The sequence below is a fragment of the Anabas testudineus genome, chromosome 13 (genome assembly GCF_900324465.2).
Source record: "Anabas testudineus chromosome 13, fAnaTes1.2, whole genome shotgun sequence".
NCBI classification, from domain to species: Eukaryota; Metazoa; Chordata; class Actinopteri; order Anabantiformes; family Anabantidae; genus Anabas; species Anabas testudineus.
The window spans coordinates 5472244-5495245 of record NC_046622.1 but is presented as its reverse complement, the minus strand read 5'-3'; the positions used below and the strand labels follow the sequence as shown (position 1 = coordinate 5495245).

General features: G+C 38.9%; 1 protein-coding gene across 3 annotated transcripts in view; it reads right to left on the bottom strand.

Moving 5' to 3' along the window:
• Positions 1 to 1959: 1959 nt before the first annotated feature.
• Positions 1960 to 23002, bottom strand: part of cadm2b (cell adhesion molecule 2b) — a 118769-nt gene continuing 97726 nt past the window's right edge. For 2 of the 3 annotated variants that reach the window (XM_026365784.1, XM_026365794.1), the window contains 7 exons: positions 17647 to 17799; positions 16918 to 17055; positions 10271 to 10429; positions 9889 to 9979; positions 9519 to 9697; positions 3896 to 4018; positions 1960 to 3791 (listed from right to left, as the gene is read on the bottom strand). In XM_026365784.1, the coding sequence (XP_026221569.1) occupies positions 3673 to 3791; positions 3896 to 4018; positions 9519 to 9697; positions 9889 to 9979; positions 10271 to 10429; positions 16918 to 17055; positions 17647 to 17799 (962 nt within the window). In that variant the 3' untranslated portion in view covers positions 1960 to 3672. The remainder of the gene's footprint in view (positions 3792 to 3895; positions 4019 to 9518; positions 9698 to 9888; positions 9980 to 10270; positions 10430 to 16917; positions 17056 to 17646; positions 17800 to 23002) is intronic. The other variant, XM_026365803.1, reaches the window with a different exon arrangement.

Below are 23002 nucleotides of genomic sequence, written 5' to 3'. Positions count from 1 at the left end.
TAGAACACCCAGTCCAACATCTAGAAATACAACAGCAAAAACCATTAGCTCAAGAATTTATGTTCAACACTGCAGAATCAGAATTGGGCTGCACACCTAATATGTTTAAGTGTAATAATGTTTTTTTTAGATATCAATTTGTCCCTTAGGGATTTTGTCAGAGACTTCTGTTCTGCTATGATAAGAGCTTATTGTGAGCTGGAGGACTGATATGGACCCTGCCTGCAGGGTACAGTGGGGATCAGTTTCTTCAGTTTAGTAAGACTTACAAGGCCTCCTCAGAGGTCACGCTGTGATTGTTACATTGCCCAGGGTATGGTTCTCACATTTCAAGGGTAAAGAGAAAAATCCATTTTCCGACTCACTATTTACGATTGCACACGAACATTTCCCCACGCAATATCCAATTACCAAATTATGATGGATTCTTAGCATTATTTTCTGCCAGGCATTATTCAAGACAGTCTATCTCAATTTACATAGCTTAACGAAGCACTGAGCTTTTAATAACGCAAAGGAGTGGGATAGTGGGTGCTGATGTTTATTTGAACTGGCTGGGCTTTTGTTGGTAATGATTATGAAGTGAGCACTGGGAACTGTCTCTGCAAGAGGAGAGAGGGGGAGCAAGGCATTGCGTGAAGCAGGCAGATGGTTGGTCGGACAGCGTGTTGATAATGGCAACATTAGCTGGGAAGCAACATTATGCTCAAGGTCAATGGGAGCTGAAGAATGGAGGATCATAATGACTTGGGCCCTGCGCCCTGGAACAAGATCTCCCTTTAAGGCTGTCGAGCTCAGTAATCTGCATATGTCCATTACGTCCATACTCAAATCTCCAACTTTAATCTGTGTCAATGAAGCACTGATAATGGACCATAAAAGTGTGCTTGTATTTTCGAAATTGGTAGGACCTAATGTATATGTAACAGCCTATGCAATACAGTAAAACTAACATTTGCTTTAATCAAATCTAAGTTTGATAATGTGTACCAACCACTACAGTCATCCATAGATGTAGCCCTATTTACATAATCTGAATATAATGCATATAGCACATGTTCATCCTGCAGGAATTCTTATTCCTATTATAATTTGAATGCTAGTAATAGCTGTACCAGTCCATAAATCAGTGATCCTCTTTCATATTTTGCACAATCGCTGAGGAAACATCTGCATATCTATTAACTCCACAGTTCTTTCCATTCTAATCTGCTACTTTCTCTTTTTTTCTACATTTAGTGCTTATTTTATTACCTGTTCCGTGAATGTGTCTCATTTGTTTTTTTCCCTCGTTAGATCAGATTACAATTTTCTTTTTCAATCATCTAATTTCCCCACAGGGATCAATAAAGTTTGATCTTGAGTGTTGTCATTTCACTTCCAAATAGAGCAGTCAGCGGCATCTCAAAAACCCTGACCATAATGTCAAATCGCAAAGTGGTCTGCCTTCAGTTTTCCTCTCCCAGCCCACTTCCTCTGTTTGGTTTGCTCAAACAAGGGCAACAGCAGCCTGCTGTGTTGACATCTGCGGGTAGTTTTGTGAAGCCACTTCAAGCATATCGAACGCAGCTTCACTGAGACAGGAAAAATTCGGGGTGACCTGACTCTTCCCGTTGTCACCCTGTATTAATGCACAAAACTTAGAGCCTTAGGCAATCCTCCCGAGGAGCTTCATGGTTTTTTAATCCTTCTACAACTTAGACACTTTGGATATATTATTAATACTAACGGCTGACTAATACTCCACAGTTGCATGGAATAACAATTACAGTGCAGCCTCGGTCACTGTGCTGTCCATCAACATATGCTCCTTTTTCTATAATTGTAGATATGTGGACTAATATTGTGACGGTCTCTAATAGTGCTGTAATTCGCAAGTACAAAGTATTACTCTTTGTGCATTTCAAAGTACAAACCTAGTCACAACAAATTGGCAGTTTTCAAGTTGTTCATATTTTAATCTGCACTTTGTCTCTCGTTTTTCTTTTTTTTTTTTTTACAGTGGCATAGTTGAAAAATGAATATTCAATACTGAGAAAAAAGCAAACCTCACACATCCCCCATAAAAAGCAAATTAATTACAGCGATTAAAACTTTGTACAAAGTGAGTTATTTATAGCTTCATACCGAACTAACAAAATAACATGTATGAGCATTGGCAATGTGGTTCAATGTCTTTGATACAGTGACTATATACAGTGAGGGGATGTCTGATTCACCAATGGCTCAACATGTCATTAGTACTGTTTGCAGCAAACTCAAAGGCCATAACGGTGATCCTTGTATTGTTTCTTATGATAAGTTACAGAATTAAAAAATGGAAAAGTTAATGTCAGACAACTACTTCAGTAATAACAGCAATAATATCAATCAATAGAGTATTATATAATAAATGTCAATCATAATAAATACTTTTTTTTATTTTTTACATTTTCAGTCATTTTTGAGAATCCCTGTGTGATGAAAACTTCAAAAGTGTGAAAACAATCTCATCAAAGAGGTGGAAACTGATGTGACCTGAAATTAAAAGTCAGTGTTTTTCCTTTTACTAAAATTGAATACTTACACCTTATATACACGCCACCAGGCAAAAAGAAACGCAAAACAAAAACAAACTCTTGTTACAGTAATGGAAGAAATTCAGAATTGGAATATTTAAATACTGTATATGCTAATATACAAATCGTAATGTGTCAGGGATCCAAAGATTTAACAATATTTTCCACCAATATTCACGTTAGCAAAGTAATTTACAGCAATATCCACACATTGAGCATAGTTGTTCAATAAAATTCAACATAAATAATGAACCCCCATAAGGTTCCACTCACTCCGTTTGAATCTTACATCAAATCAGCAAACAAAACTTAGGTCCCTCATCCATGACAATAACTGCAAATGTACGGAAATTCCCATCACGTGTCTGACACCATCTCTCCATCTAGACTCATAGTGAATCCTGAGACAAGAAACAGTTGATGTGTTTTCCCCTCTGTGTTAGTCCTCAGACTTTGTGCTTTAATTTTCTAACTTGTTCACTGTTGGTACAAATGAACAGCGTGAGCAAAAACTTGAAATGAATCAATGCAGGAATAGACAGTGCTAAAAGGGAGTGGATTTCATTTAGAGACAATCACATAGATTGTGCTTCTACGTTTTGTTTTGTCAAAGTGTCTGGTCTGTTTTTTTTTTGTTTTTTTTTACATGTGCATTATGGCTGTGGTGGGGGAAACTCCAGGCGACATCCAACCTCACTGTTCAATCCCCAAAGATTATTCTGATGCCAGTGTTTAACAGATGCATTTAACATACTCTGCTCATATTCTGCAACAGTCTGAAAAGTTAAGATTCTGAAGTTAAATTGAAGTTTGTTTCTTGTTGCTTCTGAATTTTAGAACGAAAAAACAAAAGCTGTATAACAAGTGAAGTAAGAGAGAGTAGAGAATTAAAAGAAACACACAGCATTTAGGCACTGTATAACTTAAATGGGTAAAAAAAAAACAAGTTGTAAATGGTGATCACAAAAAGCTGCTTTGAAGATGCTTTGAAAACAAGCCTATCCAACTTTCTGGAGTAGACTAAAGATTAATAATAGGTAAAGTAAAACAGATCATGTGGTGATGCTGAAACGGTTTAAAACTGCGTGTCTACTGCCAAAGGTTTAACAGAAGCTTAAATGAAGTACTCTTTCTTTTCTTCTGCATGCACATGGTTTCCCTCGGCGTTGATGATAGCTGTGTCTGCGTCAGGGGCGTCCTCTGCTCCTTTGGCCTCATGTGTGAGATATGTCCCTGGAGACAAAGAGCCACAGCAAGTTATCCATCTAGATACACTGTGCACATTTTCTCCAGGAAGGAACATTGTTATTCAAGTGAGATCAAGTCACCCCTTTTACCTTTATGCCTAGCCAGATATCGTCCAAGAACTATTATCAAACACAAGGTGATGAAGACCACGACTGCGACAACGCCGCCGATTAAAGCGTGGTCAGGTCCATGTTGTCCTAAAGCATTTGGATCTGAAATAAGACAGAGACAGAGAGAGATGGAGGAAAAAAAAAGTGGAGCGATATTAACACCTGCACCACGTTCTACTGTGGTCGCATGCAGCTGTGGATATTTATTAAACTGCATGGGAAATATTTTTGCTCCAGAGTTTATCCTAAAAAGAAAAAGAGAAAAAAAAAAAAAATCCCGATGTAGCTTTTACATTTGTGAACAAAGCATAACATTCCCAAATGAGATTCTGCCATATTTAGAGCAGCCTGACACTGCTGCTTTGAAGTGCCTGAACTGAGGTATAAAAGAAGTAATCATAGGTAATACTACAAATCTCTGCACGATTCAAAAACATTGCATTAGCAACAGCAACATGCCACAAGAAAACTGAAGTCTAGCTCTGAGTGATGTTTTAGGTTTTTTTTGCCAAAGCCTCTACACACACTATCATTTGTGTTTCTCCTTGATTGCTGCCACATTCTGCAGCTGAGCATCAGGGTTTTTTTTTTTTTTAAATAAGCGTTATTTAACATGAGACATCCTCCAGGCAGGGCGAGCTGAAGGTTTCCCAGACAGGAACATGCCTTTGTGTCTGTCCTGTAATAAACTGTAAGTGGCTGTGTCTTCACTGTGCACCTCGTGTGCTCTCATTATCTCAAGCTGATGAATGGCCATGGCTTGTGCTCAGTTTTGCAAAGTGACCCTGGGAAATGACGGCGGGGATGTTCCTACAAACCTCGTTATACTCCTCTGTTAACGGAATGCAACCCTCATTTTCAGCAACCAAAAGTGACCAGCATAAAACAAAATTACCAAATAGTGAAGTATAAAATTACAAAACATGCAATTTACTTAACACCATGCAGAATAGAACCATAATTGTTTTATCAGGAACTCACAGGCAGGCACTTCAGACTTTGAAGAAATAACTGTTTTACAACAGTTGAATTAACTAAATTCTGGTTGCATGTTGGTGGATATAATGATCTGTACATGTAATTCCACTGTCAACAAGGAGCATAAGCAATTTTCATCCTGCACTCAGCTGGTGCTCAGAAGAATGACACAAGCTGAGCGGTGCTTGCTGCACTGCAGCTTAACTTGTCATCGAAGCACAAGTTGCTACTTGCACTAAACGTGTGAGTAAATGACCAGTTAGTATTTCTACTTGTCAAAACCCCTTTCCATATACCAGAGAAACATGATATGCAGATGAAATTTTCCAACAACTATGTGATCTGAAATATGAAAGATAGAAATCTCACTGAATTTTAGACCTATACTTGGTTTTCTGTTGTAATCACATAATCTAAAATCAAATATTTACACGCTGCCACAGATACAATTTCCAGTCCAACTCCACTCAGATAGAGCCATCTATTTCATTGTGCAAAGGCCAACCAAACCAGAAGCATATTGTGTCATAACTTATGCAGCCTGTGACGTGACTAGAGAGAAAGCGGCTGGCGTCAGCAGAATGAGCATCCATGCATGGTGATGGTTTGGCTCATGCTGGGTGGAGGCCATAATGTGTCCTGACCCAGATCCAGCATCACACACTGTAAATCTGGCTTGCAGTGATCATCTAGTGGGATATTTACCTGTTGTAGACCCTGGGAAGTCTTTGGCTGTTGCCATGGTTGCAGACAGTGACAGCAGTAAGGGAAGACGAGGGGAACAACACCGTGATAAAAAAAAACATGACCTCAAAGTTCAAAGGAAACATGAGAAATTAGCACGGTCTGTTTTTCTGAGTTTTACTTTGACAGCATGCAGAAGTGACGCAAAGCGAAGCTTGCTGTCAGCGCTAAATGCTGTACATGCTCAACTGGAGTTACTGGAAATCAGCACTGGAAGAGGAGCGACTACATTTATGAGCTTTGTATTCATAACGGCTCATCCACCAAAAGGTACAAATAAACATGTTTTACACAGTTCTCACTTACCTCTAGTGGAATATAGCCATTGATATTAAACCAGTGCTTGTCTACTAACGTATAAGCTGTTAATTGTTGGTTTCTGCTAAGTAAATTAAATTGGATTCACTGTCATTGTTTTCCAATAGACGATGTTAGAGGACATCTTAAATCCTGGATACACACCAGTAAACCTACAGTATATGCTGTCTGATTCTGGTATTAGGTAACAAATATTTAACATTTAACCAGAGCATAAAAAACTGCTAAAAGTTGTTTGGAAAAGCAAAAGTCCAGATGTTTCCCTGTGCTTTTATGAGCAACCAAGTCCCTATTTAAAGGTACAGTGCAAATCTTTTTAATAAGCGGATTCCTGTTATTGGAGGATTCACATGATACATAAAGCCAGTCAGCAACATTGTAATCTAGTATATAGGTGCCAGGGTACACAAACTGTAGTGCAAGAAATACTGAACAGAAACATAATCTCTGTTTGTATACAAGAAACCTCACAAGGCATCTTTGTGGGATAATTATCAAAATAAAGTATAACCCAAACCTAAGGAAACGTTATCTTCTCCATCACAACTGTTCAGGCAGCCACTCAACAAATTTTACCAGCATACTGCTCTTGTGCAACAATATGGTAAAGTCATAGTCAGACACTGTTAAATTAATTCCATTAGATGAGATTCTACTTTGTCTGCACACGCATGTCGGTTACCAGCAATAAAACTAAATAATAAAAACGTTGGTGAAGTAACAGAGCTGTGTATGAGAAAATAATGCAAAGTAAAAGAGAAAAAAATGAGCCCAGTGTTGAATTCAGCCAGTAAAACAACACTATTTTCTAGCTCAAAGCCTGGTTGTTAGCTCATCAATCATCCACTCTGTGTACAGTGTCATGTTTGTGAGTGCATAGAGCATTGAGGCGGGGCTATGAAGGGGATGCAAGCATACCTGCGAACACAGCTGTGACTGTCTATGCCTGATGTGGGAATGACGGCATTAGCAGACTGGAAGAATGGAGGCTAGAGAGGGAGGCAGGGGAGCTGCAGATGAAGCCACTAAGATGATGGTGTCTGCTAAATGAAAACAGGAACAATGGGGAGCAAAAACAAACCTCTCCGTAGGGAACAGGCTCAACATGAGAAAACTTACAGCAAAATTAAACAGCACAAATCAATTACTGCGTGTGGCTGATGCAGTAGGTTAATTCAGGTCTTTCACCTCAGTGAAAACAAGCAAAATAATGAAAAGAGGCACAAGCGATAAAACAAAAGGTTTGCATAAATGAGTTTCTGTAAATTTGTACAGAAATATCTTGAGCAAAGGATGAGTCATACATGAAGGGTTCACATTTCTTACATCTGATACATTTTCATGCAACTGATGCCTGGTTGGTAAACATGCAGCAAACAGAGAATGCAAAACTCCCAATGTGTCATGCTTGTTGGCGTGAAAATGGATAATAAAATGAATGAAATGTGAGGGTAAAAAGTAAGAAGCAGGACCGCAGCCTCACAAACAGATGCAAACATTACTGAATTATATTAAACCAAACTACTATCTGTTACCACCTCTTTAACATTTCAGACAAAGCAGTTATCGTATACGACGTTTCCTCACTTTATTTAACAGTGTATTAAAGCGCATAATTGCAGACGATGATAAATTGCGGTGGAGTGATGACATTTATTGCTTCTCAGCTCTCCTGTCATTAGCAAATTGGGCTTAGAGGCTGAGATGATCCGAAGAGACCTGGTAAGTATTCAGCCAGACACGATGTAGCTCTGAAGAATGACTGTCATCATCAGTGGAAATGAGCCCGTCTCACACATCTTTTACCTGCTCGACTCAATTTTTCATCCTTTTCTAGTAACCCAGACCTTTGTATTTAATGTGAGAGTGCTGCTGAGGCTTATAAGCTTTGCCATTTCCTCAGTTAATCTCACAAAGAGTGAGAAACAGCTCCTTGGCATATGTGCTGTACTGTAATTCTAATAACCAAGGCTCCCCAATTTTCACAGTGTTTCTTTTTAATTGGAAATAATGCAAAAAAAAAAAAGAAAGAAAAATCTTCCTGGCTGTGACGTGGGAGGAATGAAAGTACGGTCCAGTTCATGATATCCAGATATGACAGAATGATATGGACTAGCCTGACATCACTGCCTTTCCCTGTTCAATGGGCATGCTGAAAGAAGACACTGAGATAACAAAAGTGAAAAGGACGAATGTGTCATCCTCCTTCTTTACAGTATCTTTTTTCTTTACCAATGTAGAACTTCCTCTCCCTAAAAGGCCTGAAACCCAAAAGTAGCTCTTAATAATAATAATAATAATAATAATAATAATAATTACAACCTTTCTGAAAAGAAAGGAATATGTTGGACAACCTTCTCCAAATTGTGCCCACGACGCGTGCAATCAAAACAGATGCTGTCGATCCCGGTGCTGGGATTACTAGGGTTGAAAGGCTGTGATAAGTCCACCCCCAAAACAAGCTGCACTCTAATGTGGGGACTGTTTAATTGGTAAAATGGACACAAATAAATCCATGTTATAGTTTAATATTGTATGCTTTTTATATTTTTACTTGGCTGTCTTTGATAAAACTTATAAACGTTCTGCAGAGACCTTAATGATCCGTTTCCTGCACCACGCTGTCTTTATTCTTTCAGCCCCTCTACTGTCTTGGGATTAACTTATCTCTCCTCCAGGCGGTACTCGGAAGCTAAATTCTGCATTCTTAACGTTTTTTTTCTGTTTCCTCACAGCAAGACTCCAAACGCTAAAACTGTGTAGTGATATGTACAGTACGGTGAGGTAAACTGAGTTCTCCTGCAAAGATTTGGAAGTGGATTCTTGTGGAAATCGTCTGCTAACATGTGACCTGCAGGAGTTGTAATACCAGCGCTTGTCCTAAAATAGCATTTTCATCCTATGTACTGTATCTGAACCTCAATACTAAAGCTATATAAACGTACAACTGTGTGGGATAAATGCTGTGCTCTCTTGCAAAAAAAAACAACACTATTTTGCAAACAAAACAAAAAAGTTTCTGTGTTTGAAACTTAATAAAACCAAACACAACTCGCACATTTTTACAGCAAAGATAACGGGAAACAGTTTTCAAAGAATTTGGAAATTCTCTATTAATTAAATTTGCTATGCCTTTGTAAATATCCATTCATATCTGTACATGTTTATCCATCACAGGGTCATGGGTGACTGGTATGTGTCATCTGATATTCATAAATGAATCACTGGTGACTGTTAAAGCATTGAACTTATCTGCACATAATCTACTGTCTCATAAACATGTCTCTAACAGTCACGATGACTGGCAGATTGCTCGGCGTAACATTGCAATTCCAAGAAAAGCTGAATTTTAATAATCCTATACTGACGTCTTTCATTTCTGAGGGCAGCTATTATAGCTTTATTGTGCCTTTTGATTTAGAGACATTTTTCTATTGTGAGCAGAAGGTCTAGCCTGACTGAGGAGCCCTTTACTGGCTTTGCATCTTTGTAACAAAAGCCATGTAAAGCAACAACAAGGCTGATCATTTATAACAGAACTAGTCCTTACTGAAGTACCCACCATATACAAACAGTATATATTCTGCACTGCTGGTCCCCAGGTGGTTGCTGGCCTCGCAGCGGTATGTGCCATTGTCTGTTTTGTTTAGTGTCGTGATGGTTAGTTCCCTGCCCTCCACAATCATACGCTCAATGTCTGGCAGCTCTCCTCCATCTTTAGACCACAACACTGGTTCAGGTCTAGGAAAGAAAACACAGACAACACTGTATTTTCTTTTTTTTATCTTATTGATTATGATTTCCAAAAAGAAACTACATAATTCGTTTTTAAAAATTACATACTGTGATGAATAGGATTCGCACTGCAAGTCCAATTTGTAGACCGTTTTAATGCTAGAAACTACCACCAAATCGAATAAGTACCGACTTACATTGGGTTGCCTATGGAAACACACTCCAATTTGAAGTATTGGCCTTCTTGTGGAATAATCAGTGAATGTGTGATCTCCAGATAGGGAGGATCTGCGAAGAAGAGACAAAAAAATCCAACGCTATGACAGCACTGTGTGGTAGAGGCTTTAACACTGACAAAGTACAAGAGTAGTTAGCTCTTTACCCACTGGGCAGCTCTTAGCTCTAGCCCATATCCCGGTTCTACTTTGGTACTAATCCCTTACCTGCAAACTAATCCTACACTAATCCTGAGCAAATGCAAAGCTAAACCTGCAGACATAAATGTAATCTCAGTCCTTGTATTTCTTCTCAATGCTAATCTTACACCTAATCCAGCGGGGTGTGTATGACTGCACTCACAGTGGACCTCCAGGACCTCCGTTGTCATGTAGGGGCTGGACAGAGTCACATGTTCCACGCTGCAGGTGTAGGCGACGCCGTCATCCCGTTTGTCCACCTGGAACTGGAGACTACTCCTCACCGTGAATGATTTTCCTGTGGCATTCACCTCCTTATTGCCTGCAGAGTCAGAAAATGAACAGGGTTGCTGTGTATTTGTGGATGACCAAAAATTACTGGGGAACAGTCTTCATGCAAAAACATAGTTTTAAAAAATAAGGTGAGAGAAACAGAAATCTGCACGTATGTTAACTAAATCGTGAGAAACATGAAATTTTCTTTCAAAATGTTCCTTTTCTGACATAGACAGCTGCAGAGTTGCTGTTGTTGTTGTTTTTCTCTGCATCTCCTCTGAGGGAGAGAATCCTTGGCCTTTGAAAGTCAAGTCAAAGTAGAGTGAATAGTGAAGGGAGAGCAGTATGAGCGTTGACTCGGTTGGTTGGGTGTGTTTGCTCCTCCAGGACTCTCTCTCAAACATCCTAGTCAACACAAACAGGCACACACTCCCCTGTCAGCATGGGGTGGATTTCTATAGCTGTAGTCACACCTTCCCTTTCTTTCTCTTGCCGTTTCTTAGTTCACCCTTTGCACAGCATCAGATCTTGATCTGTGTTTGTTTTTTCCCCTGCTACATGATGTTGTCTTCATTTAGATGCCTCTTAACTTATAATTGGAAGTATTTCTTTGCAGTTTGCTGCTGCTCTCCCGTCATCACTTTGTGTGTTAGCATCAATTTCCTCCGGAAACAGCTGTAGACTGGTACCACAACTGAACAAGGCAAAAAAGGACAAAGGCAGAAAGATAAAGCACAGAAAGAGATGCTACCTTCTTTGCACTATTTCTTCCCCCCTCTCCCACTGGACTTTCTGCGATCCAGTGCAACCCTGAGTCAATCAATACATACGTATGTACTCACTCCAGTCCTTCACTCACAAAACACACACACAAGCAGCACACAAATTGTTCAATCCCTTGGTCTATTAAATTCTAAAAGCCCCTTGCAATGAAACCCTGATCACCCATATCATCATCATTTTGGGCTGATCTGTTCCATTTGTTCCACTCCAATGAATCTGTTTGATTTTGTCATGGGCGAGGAGATTAATATTTTATTGGACTTTACTGTGGAAGCACTGTTTCTACTATGAATGCTGCAATACTAATAGTTGGGTTACTTACTCTTACTGTTGGGCCTATTTCTATGTACATACTACCAAACGCTACTATATATTATTATATTTGGAATTACTGATGACCAAAAACTTCAGAGGTTGTTTGATTATGAGCTCATAAACTCACTTTTGTCCCAATTTCTTAAAGCTAAAATACGTAATGTAACATATATACACATACATCTTACCTAGCCCAATCTCTTTGCTCTGCTCAGCCCTTACAATCTTCATTAATATGAAGTTATACTAAATGAAAATGCTGCTAAACTTAATAATTAAGCAAAAATAATGGAATAGATTCTCTGATTGGTTCTGAGGACAAGTCTAGCCCCAAAACATTAAGAAATAAATATGCTGGCAGTGCTGTTTGATGAGTCTGGGTCACAGGAGGCAGGAAGATACGTTTTGGAGCATATTTGTAGTAAAACATTTAACTTTTATGATTACAGGTACAGTACTTAATTATTTATTAATTCTGTATTTAAATATTTGATTATGCAATTTATGGGAAATTTAATTTTTAGAGGTTATGTTGTTTGGTCCTAAAAACCTCAGAGGCGTCTAATCATATTGTCACCTTCAATTACTTCAAGCATTGGCCTTAAGTAACACTGTGAGTTATCTTTGACCAGGATATCTCCTTTACATCTTACATAAAATAAATCTCTAGAACTGCCTTGTTCCACCTGAGGAATGTTGCTAAAATGAGGAGCATCCTGTCTCAAAGTGATGATGAAAAACTAGTCCATGCATTTATTACTTCCAAACTGAATTATTGTAATTCACTATTAATAGGATGTCCCAATAACTCCTTAAAAAGCCTCCAGGTAATCCAAAATGCTGCAGCCAGAGTTCTGACAGGAATTATCTCAGGAATCTCTTACATTAGCTTCTCTCTATTGGCTCCCTGTAAAATCCACAATAGAGTTTAAAACACTTCGCTCTCAGAGTGCAGGTGTACTTGTTGCCTGCTGTTCTTTTCTCTCTCCTCTTTCCACTCATCCCAACCGGTGGGGGCAGATGGCCGCCCACCCTGAGCCTGGTTCTGCTGGAGGTTTCTTCCTCTAAAGTGGGTTCTTCTCTCCACTATTGCATAGCACTTGCTTAAGTAGGGTTGTTGGGTTTTCTATGTAATTCTATATATTTTGTAAGGTCTCAAACCCTAAACACTGTAAAGTGCCTGAACATGATTTCTGTTGATTTGGCGCTAGACAAATAAAATTGAATTCAATTCAATTTTGAAAGCATGCACTCGACACTGGATCGGATATACATTGAGGCAAGTCAAAACTAAAAGTAATAAGCAAGAAGAGAAAGAGAAACATGAGGAGGAAACTCATTTTATGTCCAACCCTTATTGAATAATGCACCATAACAGAGAAGAGTTAAACAATATCAAACATTACATATTATTTGAGAAAACAGGAAAATCAGACACCATTGCATTTGAGAGTCAAAGGCCTTGCATTTTGCCCTGAAGTACATAAGGGGGATAGGTGCCTCTGTGGTGTCAAACACAAATCTCTCCAGCTTTTCCTCTCATTCGTCAAGTCGCCTGCAGCATCAGAGCTGCCATAGAGGAACTGTCAGTGTGATTCAAGGCGGCTGCTAGCGTTGCCAGAGAGCACACAGAGGCAGCTTGCGTAAAAATGGGAATAAGGTAAAGTGCACCTGCTTTGAACCACAAGCCCTAGACGTAAGCAGATCTGCATTCAGGCAACTGGGGGCAAAATTGTAACCTCACTGTTTTAACAGGAGAAGCCTCAGTGGCAGTATTTGATTAGATAGGAGTAAATGTGTGACTAGATATAAAAGGATAATTCTGATTTACTGGATATAATGATTTATTTTAATTCAAAACAATGTTGCACATAGTAATTTTGTATTTAGTAGGCACAAGGGACATGGGCTAGTAAAATGCTTACTGTAAATGTATGTACTGTATTGTTCAATATCTTTTAGACTCTGATTAGATGTTTGTACCATACTTTATAATGCAATTCTAACTAGCTGTTAGAAATGTCTTGAGTCCTAAGACACTTTTATTATGTCAGTTTTACTTAAAGCAAATCATACATTAAACTATTACCATTATTATTAAGACCAGTGAAGTAACACATACACGTAATAGAACTACTTCCAGTACACAAATGGGCTACGTAGCATAGTATTTTCTGTTGTTATCACTTCAGATCTCAGTAAACATTATCACAAATGGTCCAAGAGGAGGTGAGGTCCCTCTTTACATAACACTGATGATGCTGGAGCAGAGTGAGGCTGTTATGAAGGTGCACAGGATCAATACTAAGTGTAACTGAGAAAATAGCAATGTGATGCCCCCATTTAGAGAATGAACTAAATGGAACAATTTAAGAGGACTAAACATATTCACACGTGCGTCTTTAGCAAACAAATACTGGAGTTCAATAAGTGAGCACCTAAAAATAGCTCAAAGACATCATCCAAGGCAGTAGAAGTGAGAAAACACTTTGAGGTTGTAAAACATATGCTGGTATATTTGTGTAATGTGCCTCTGTAATGCTGTAGGTATGTTGAGTTTGGTCAGCAAGTAAAAAAAACTGTTCACAATCAAACATGTGAATACATCCAGCAACACTGCTGCTGATGGCAACAGGGTTTGAACATGAACAGAACATGCTCACATCATTCTGTGGTAGCACCATAATGAACTCATTTATGAGTGAGACACTTGATTTAACTTTGAATAATGAGGATGAGAAAATCAAACCTCAAGAAGGCTGTCGGCTCGAAGGGTTACACTGTTACCACCACAAACATTATATTTTTTAATTCTTAACATTTAAAAGTTACATAAAATTAGTCGCCATGGAATTGTTTTGCATGTGAATGTATTTTTGTGTCACTGTGAAAGAATATATAGGCCGCTTTATGTATGCTAAAAGAGTGACAGTGGGTGGATTTTTTTTTTCCTCAATAGATTACAATTTGAAGCGTTGCTGTCATTCAGCGACACAAGTAATTTGTATGGCTCTATACTCTGCAAACAAATAATTTGACACTGGATGACAGTTGCATTTTGAGGTTTGTAATGCTGTGTGCTTCTAATATAAATTGTTGAAAAACAAAATCATCAGAGCATGAAATAAATATGACATGTTTTTGCTATTACACCTGCTGCCGTCTTGGAGCTTTGTAGACTGGTCCCCCAGTGGGGATAGATTTGACTGACAGCAGAAACTGGCGGCAATGATCTACCACAGAAGAACCAATGGCAAAACATGCTGCTCCCAGCACATACTCACTAAAGAAACCTTTAAAGCAGCACCTACAAAAGACTTGGATCCAGAGCACTGATTGACATTCCTCCTCTTTGACACTTTGACATGGAAATGAAGTTTTTAAGTCGAGCCCTCCAGTCTCTGCTTTGCTCTTTATCTCTCTTTGACTTGGAGATGCATCACACCAGGTCTGTTTGCCCAAGCGACTTAATAAAATCCAACGTACACAAGTAAAACTAATAAAAGAACATTTGTCTGGGGCAGACTTGGGGCAAATTAACCTATTTACAGCCGTACAATTTATATATCACACATCAATGCAATTTAAACATCAGATATAAACGTAAGGCATTATTATTTTATGTTTGTGTGCCTTTGTATATTTTGTGATGGCATAAAGTACAACATTTATATTAATATCCACAACGGGCAGAGGTTGAAGTGAAGTTAAATTCTGTTAACAGCTGAACTCTGGCTGCACTTTGACATTTGGCCTATTGTACATGCACATGTCTATATATAAGATAAGACTAATTTTTGAGCCTTTAGGATGTATTTTAAAGTAAAGTCTACACTTAAAGCAAAAAAAAAAAAAAAAAAAGAAATCTCAGTGCCTCTTGAGATGGACAGCAAGTCTGGTTGTGATGCTGTGTGCCAGCTCTCCACTGGCCTTTCAGGAATCTACGTGCATGTCATTTCAACAAGAAAACTTCATATCCCAGCCTCTCTCCCATCAATCATCATGCCATGTTGGGCAGACACAGACAGAACCACCAAGAAAAAGCTCTCTGGTGCAAATCTTCAATAAAGAGCAACTGTCACACCGAGTCTCCGCAGCAGGCTCCATTACATTAAAGAGCTACCCACAACTTACCTCTGCCATCAAATTGAGGAAAACATTCCATTCCTGTTTTTTTAATGTTTTTGTCTTTTATGCTTTTTAGAGCAGAAATAAGACAGAGATAAAAGCATAAAAACACAAAGTGCAGAGATTCAGACAGTTTGGAAAGAGGTATACAAGAAAGTGAAAGCTTGTAAGGCACATGGTGTGAAACCGCAGAAAACTTCTGCTGGTTTAGTGTGATCAGCACACATTACACTGCACCATCTGCTGCCTAATGCATTGTTTCTGTCAGTCTGGATCTTTTTTTTCCTCCCTCAGTCTGGGTGGGGCTAGTTATGTTGCCTTTCTGAGTTTTCATTCTTGTACGTTCTTGTACCTTCCTTGACTTGTTTTACTAATCTAATCGCTGCTGTTAAAAAAAAAAGAAAACGAGAAACGCATTCAGTGGGAGCCACCTGGGGATACGATGGATGGTTACATGGCTGACAAGAACAAATGGGAAGCCCGGCAAGATCAACTCATTACATGCAAACAGCACTGAGGTCTGCATAGAATTTCTAACCATCGGATAAATGAACACCTGTATATCTTTTTAGCTGAACACGGTACACACACAGCCTTGCTCAAACTGTTAACATGCATTTTTTATGCTTTATTCTAAAAATGTCCAAGTTAGGGATTCTTCATTTTGATAAACTTAACATTTAATCATAATGTATTTTTCACTGCTTTATCAACAGAAACCTTCATCTGCAACCTGCATAAATTCTTCTTGAAATGACTTTCGTCTTCTGGCTTCCAAAATTAGACAATTTGAGCTTGTTGTTACATTATGTTTCACTGTATATTGATATCTTTGGGTGTTTACTGCTCAAAACAAACAGTAAGTCCTAGATTTTAAATTCTCATTGTTGATAATCATTTTTGGTGTTGCATGATTGAATTGTCTATTAATCAGTGGCTGAGTACATCATTATGTTAGTGCCAGAGAAAACAGACCACCGTGGAGATCCTTTCGTTGATGTACACTTGATAATTAGGATCAATAAGATGCACTCCTATACAGTATGTCTTCGCCTTGCTCAGGTAGTGAAATGAGGATGGCTCTGGCGCAGTCCAGAAACATTTGGACAGTATCCAGCAACAGAAGCAACTCTGGCGGTGAGCCAGGCGAATCATGGCATTGCTAAACACCAGACAGTGGAACAATGCGTGAATATGAGCATAAAGGAATGCAGCAGCTTAATGACTTGACAGTAATGATGCCTCCAAGAGGGAACAAGTGGTAGCTGAAGATACACTGCTTTGCGAAATCCACCACAAACTGCTTACCTTGGACCTCTTTATCATTTCGGAACCACCGAATGTTGGCAGCTGGTTTGCTGCCTGATGTAGTGCACGTCAGGGTGATTATGTCCCCCTCTTTGGCAGGCTTGGTGAATCCTGTGATCTCCGGTCGCCCTGGTACTCCTGCGATGCATGGAAATTACAAATAATATACTGAATACATAGATAGAGTTGAATATTAACACAGTGAGTGATACTATATCCATTGTATGCTTTATTAATCTGCAAAACTAAATGACATGATGATTCACTTCCAGATATCCAAGATCAACATAAACATTTGCTGCATAATTTTTAAGTTAGTTAAAATAACAATAAAAAATAATGGCTACTGCTTAGATACCCAACAAAGTTCATCTTGTAGAGGCATACGCCTAAATAAATATATGGTAAGTGCTGATAGTGCGTGGGAGTTGTCTTTTATTTTTGTCTATTTCTGCATATCTTTCAAGACACACCTGTCCGTTTTACACAGGTGTGAAAATGTTTTTGTTTTTTTTTTGGTTGTCCATCTGGCAGATAATTAAATCTAGTAACACTAACTGTCATCTTGTAAAAATGTTACACAAACATGTTATTTTCCTGTAAAGTAGAAGGTGCCTGTTGAAGAAAAAACATGCTATAATTCAAAACGTAACAGGTATTCAAGCTGTCAGAAGTAAAAATTAACAAAAATTATCCACAAGCACTTTGTAACTGGCCAAACATGCTCACCCAGAACAGTGAGAAAGGCCTTGGTGGTCTTGACGGGCATGGTGAAGAGCGAGCAGGTGTACAGGCCCTCGTCCGACAGGCTGACGTCACCGATTCTGATGGTGAGCTCCTGCCACGAGGCTCGCACCAGCTCAATTCTGTGGTCTCTCAGAGCTGTATAAGGCAGGAGGACACAAGCCATCACAGAAAGCACAGAGTTCATTTATTCTTAAATTCACATTGACCTCAGTGACGGCAGCAAAGTTGCAGAAGTACCATGTGTAAGTCCGATGACCTTTACCAGAACAAGGATGAATACTCTGTGCTTTGAGTTATTTCAAATAGTTGTCAAATGCAGGAAACACATACTGTAGCCAATGGTTTAAAACACTTTCTTCCCATTTGCATTCTAGGCTGGAATACTTGCTCATAGTCAGTGAGCAGAGAGGAGGTATCATTGTATGCACTGATGCATAGCAGCGGGGGAAAAACCAACTTAGTCCTAAATGACAATATTTATTTAGGTAGTTTACATTCATAGCCAACATTCATTTACACTCCTGGTATTGATTAGTTCTCACTTCAGCACTTTTAGCAACAGACGCTGTAACATTTCTCAGTTTAGGCATTGATATTGTACCAAAACCATACATGGCTTTAGAGAGTCCACAGTTACAGTGACAGACACCAAAGAACCATACAGTATAAGTACTCCCAGAATACTACAGTAGTATTACATGGTAATAATAATATTATTATAGTGTTACTGTTCACAAATTACTATTTTCCAAATTCCAAATTTTAAGCACATTGTAATAAAAGTAAAACAAAGATCCAATGCACAAACTAGAAAGATTTAACTTCTCTAAGCCTGGATTTGAATAGCCCAGCACTAGCACAGGTACAATAATACAGCTAATAGTAATAAGACATAGCTGCTACAAATTAAGAACCACTAATGAGAATTGTGATACAATATTAATCAAAATTAAGGTTCTCACATCACAGTTTGAATCGTTTTAGTCAACACCTTCATGCTGCTCATTTAGATGTGACTACGCAGTCGTAAACGTGGGAAGACGATGCAGCTGAGCTGAAAAAGGTTATCCCGCGTCTTTCATCTTTAAATGATTTCAAATTCAGAATTACCTGCTCCTACAAGCGACCAACCACAGAGGGCATGAAGGACAGTGTTCTTCATTGAATAAATTATACATTCTTAATCCTCAGTCCCTTTAGGCCTGGTCAGCTCTCTAGACACTCTTTCATCTGAAGTAATTTGAGCTCTATTAGGTTGTACAACGTGGGGCAAATGTGGCAAAATGCAGCACGAGTAGGTGTTGATTAGAAGTTAATCAACATGGCCAAAGTGAAGTGGCATGCTATCAGATTAAAAAAAAAAGATATGTCTATGAAAATCATTAATCACTGACTCCATTCCCATTTGATTTTAGTGATAAACGTACACAGCAGACATGTGATACAATTAAATTAGATTGGCTGAAATGGCTATTAGATTTACACACACAGTTCATTATCAACAACACAGTTCTTCAGCTTCAATTACACCGTATCATTTGATGATCATTATCGTATAATCACACACATGCTAAAAAGGGAAAAATATAAAGATTGGCTATAAAGATACTGATGTCCGTAAGAAGTTTCTTATTAGAGACTGTTTGTTATCCAAGAATAAAGAGTAGCGTAAATAAAAACAATCTTCAAGCCAGAATTAAATTTTAATAACACGCTGTGCCATCAGAGAGTCAGCTTATTATGTGCTATGGGGCTTAATACAAACATTTGATAGTCGCACTGTAACAAACCACATCGTGAAACAAAGCTGCTTCGTGTTCTTTGTAGTTAAGCATCCTCACTACAGAGAAAAATGCCCAGAGGCTCTGGTAGAAAACAGCAGACCCTTTGGTAGATGGGTGCACTGGAGAGGTGATGAGGTTTAAGCACACATCATAAAGGAACTCAAAAGATATGGAAGTACAGGCTGAGAGGATCAAAGCTTTTGGACGAGATGACATACTGTACTTCCCCTGGCCCATATCCCTATATCTCTGCAACACACAGAGAAAAGACAGCGAGAAACGAGACTTGATTTCTTCTTAACCTCCCCTTCCTCAAAGCACAAACACCTCTGAGACGCTGATAAATGGTCTGAATGTTTCTTAAGAGGGATCTGTTAAGAGAAAAGCAACATCTTTTAGTTAAAGTCATTCCAATCAAAACCTTGAGGTGCAAAATGTGAAAAATTTGCAGTTTGCTCCTGCAGTCGTGATCAGCTTGAATTCTGTTCTTCTGATTTTTCTCAAAGAAAAAAAGAATAACAATGCCTTCAAAAGCATCTTATTGCCCTTCTCTGCAGTGCATTCATATGCACATATTATCCAAAAAGTTATTGTTTTGTCTGCTACTTTCACAGTACACCATTTCCAACTTTTAAGCTCCTCAGCATATTTAGTTATATTTCCAGGCTGTGCAGATTACACCAAAATTGGAAGGACAACAGAAAAGTGGATTATGCTGCAAGAGCTTTCCTACAAATTTCGCCACTGAAATCACATGAAACAAACATGAAATCAAGCTGAAGACAACCGATATTCACAGAAATTGCCAATTTTAACACTGCCTCATACGCACTCAATATATTGGTATTTAAAGCAATAATCCAAAACTTACCAAATACAGTACAGGCCACTGATTATTTCGAGTGACATTTAACGTACTAAATAGGCTGTGGCTTATTTTATCTTCTGAACAATATCACGTTGTGATCAAAACAAAACCGAATGTAAATGTCAGTAGCTGAAATACCGAATGAGATAGTTTGAAGTAGAGGCTGAGAAAGAACTTACAGTTAAACAAAACACAGACTTGACTGATGCACTTTTGTTAGACAGCCACTGGCTCTACACAGCACATGGGTCAATGACATATTGATAGAATGAGATGTACAAAGGTTTGAATAACCCAAAGACAAGTGTTATCTATTACTCAAACAGCATATGGTCAGGGAACCATAATGCTAGAACCAACCCAGGCTAGAGGCCCAGTTTGTGGACAGATCCGTCACAATCAGACCCAAATGCCAGCAGCTGACAAAGCTTTTTTCCAGGTGCTTCAGGAAATCAATGTGATGAAAAGGTTCATTTTCCCCAAACCCTAGATAGCTCCAGCACTGTTCATTCTGCTTAGGAGGAGGCATAAATCTGCACCTGACCTTGTGTATGCTACAGCCTTGTGGGATGGCAGCTTAATGTGCAGTACATCTCCTGTGATGGAGGCCTTACCAAGGCTGTCTCAAATCAGTAAAACTGGCACCCCAGTCCCCCCTCAGGGCAAGGCATACAGTTGCTGTGGTCCTTTGATGCAAAGTAATGTTTGACTTGTTTTCCTGAAGGTAGTTTCTACTACTGACCATGTCAGTAGAAAAACAATCTGAGGTCTCCTGATAAAAACCAGTTTGTCAGAATCATTTTAAATAAGCTACTGTTGTTGCTTTATGCCCAACAAACTGTTTTCACAAGTGAAACATCTGTTAAAAATAGTTTACTAGAATGTGGTATACTGGTTAAATGTCTAAGACAGTTTGGTTGGTAGCTACTCCTGCTCTGTGCTCGGTTAAAGCTGGAAGCAGAGGAACTGGAAGGACACTTATCACATGGCATTCACTCCTGCACTCCACTGAGCAGCAGACAGATGTTAACCAATGTTTCTAATCCAAAACGATGAAGTATCTCCTGACAGTCCAGATAGAAAAGGACAGTTTACATCTCTCCATTAGTCTTGGAAACAAGCCGATGGCTCTTGGGTTCAGCCAAAATATGTTACATCCGCAATGCCGAGTGTCCCCATTTGGCCATTTTTACATGGCCTGTAACCACTCTAAGCCAGTCCTGGAATGTGAAAGCACTAGCTGTCCTTCAGCGAGAACACAGGGTCCTGGCGCACCCCCCCTGCTTCTCCAGCCAGGGGCTCCACTCTTTGCAATTAGAGTATGTTTGCTGCTGGCTGTGCTCGTTCAGTGACTGTGTGGGCGATTCTGGACGTGTTCCAAGGCTAGTGGTGCAGGCAAGGGGCTCTTTCCCACCACACATGTGGCTGCAATTAAGAGAAGGAAAGGGCCTTGTTCCAGAGGGCCATTGTTACTGCCTGCACTCTCAGAGATCCCACAGAGCAGATGCTACTCAAATTGGACTCATTTTCAGAGCTGGAAGGAGGGAAGGAAAGGAGGAGGAATTCTCCCAGCAGCTCCGCTGCATCCTCTCTTCAAGTGGTGAATAATGACACTGAATATATTTTTGTCCATCCATTTTTCAAACCACTGACATAATCTTGATTGTACACAGTGGGATTTTTTCCCTGCTGCTGAGTTCCTTTTTCGTATGATCTTCTGAATTTAATTATATATATATATAAAAAAAAAAGGCCAGTAACACAATTCCATTGGTTTACAACTCAGTGTTACCCATATCAAGGCCTGTAAAGATATATTACAATAACAGGTTTAGGGTGTCAAACTTCTCAATGAATTTAAATGCAATAAATGTATTATTCTAAGGGGCTAAGATACATTATACATCAACATGTAGTGTGGCACAGAACTTAGTGTAACACATCCAAGAGCACCTCTTCACATTAGCGATAATAGCTGAGTCTATAGTACCATAGTGGTAGTTTCACATTTCAGTGAAGCTGGAGGTAACCTAGTACACTTAAAAGCCCATTAGTCCCTGAAGAAAGTTATTCACTGTGGCCATAAAGGGCCAAAAGACCCTTTTCTGTCTGTAAAAAAAAAGATAAAGAAGAAAAGACTTGTAAGAACCAACCTTCCCCATACTGTAATAATGATGATAATAATAATAATAATGACAATAATAATAATTTCAAACTAAGGATAGATTTACTCTCAGACCTGAGACTGAGCTGTCATTAGTGTCCACTACACTCACTCAGATCAAGCCCACCATCAAATGTTGCGTGTTTACTAGAATGGACGTTTAAATGTGCTTTCATTGGTTCTCACTCCAGTAATTGCATCCTTGGTAATTATCCTTCATTCTCTGAAGTTAATGAATGTTTTAACGCTCACATTAGAGCATTCATTTGGCACATAACAGCATTTTGATTACTACAAGCCAATTAAGATCAATTTTGCTTTGTGACCTTTATGATCCAAGCTGAATGCCCCAATTAAATGTCATGTAAGATGAACCATAGCCTTCTGAGAGATGCGATTGAGATAAGGCGAAGTGATGTACAATTCGCCACAGCAGGCTTGTATATTCTGTATGTCTCCATATCTCTACTATAAGCACGTGCTGCAGATCAAATGAGCAATTTATTATCTGCCTTTGACTTG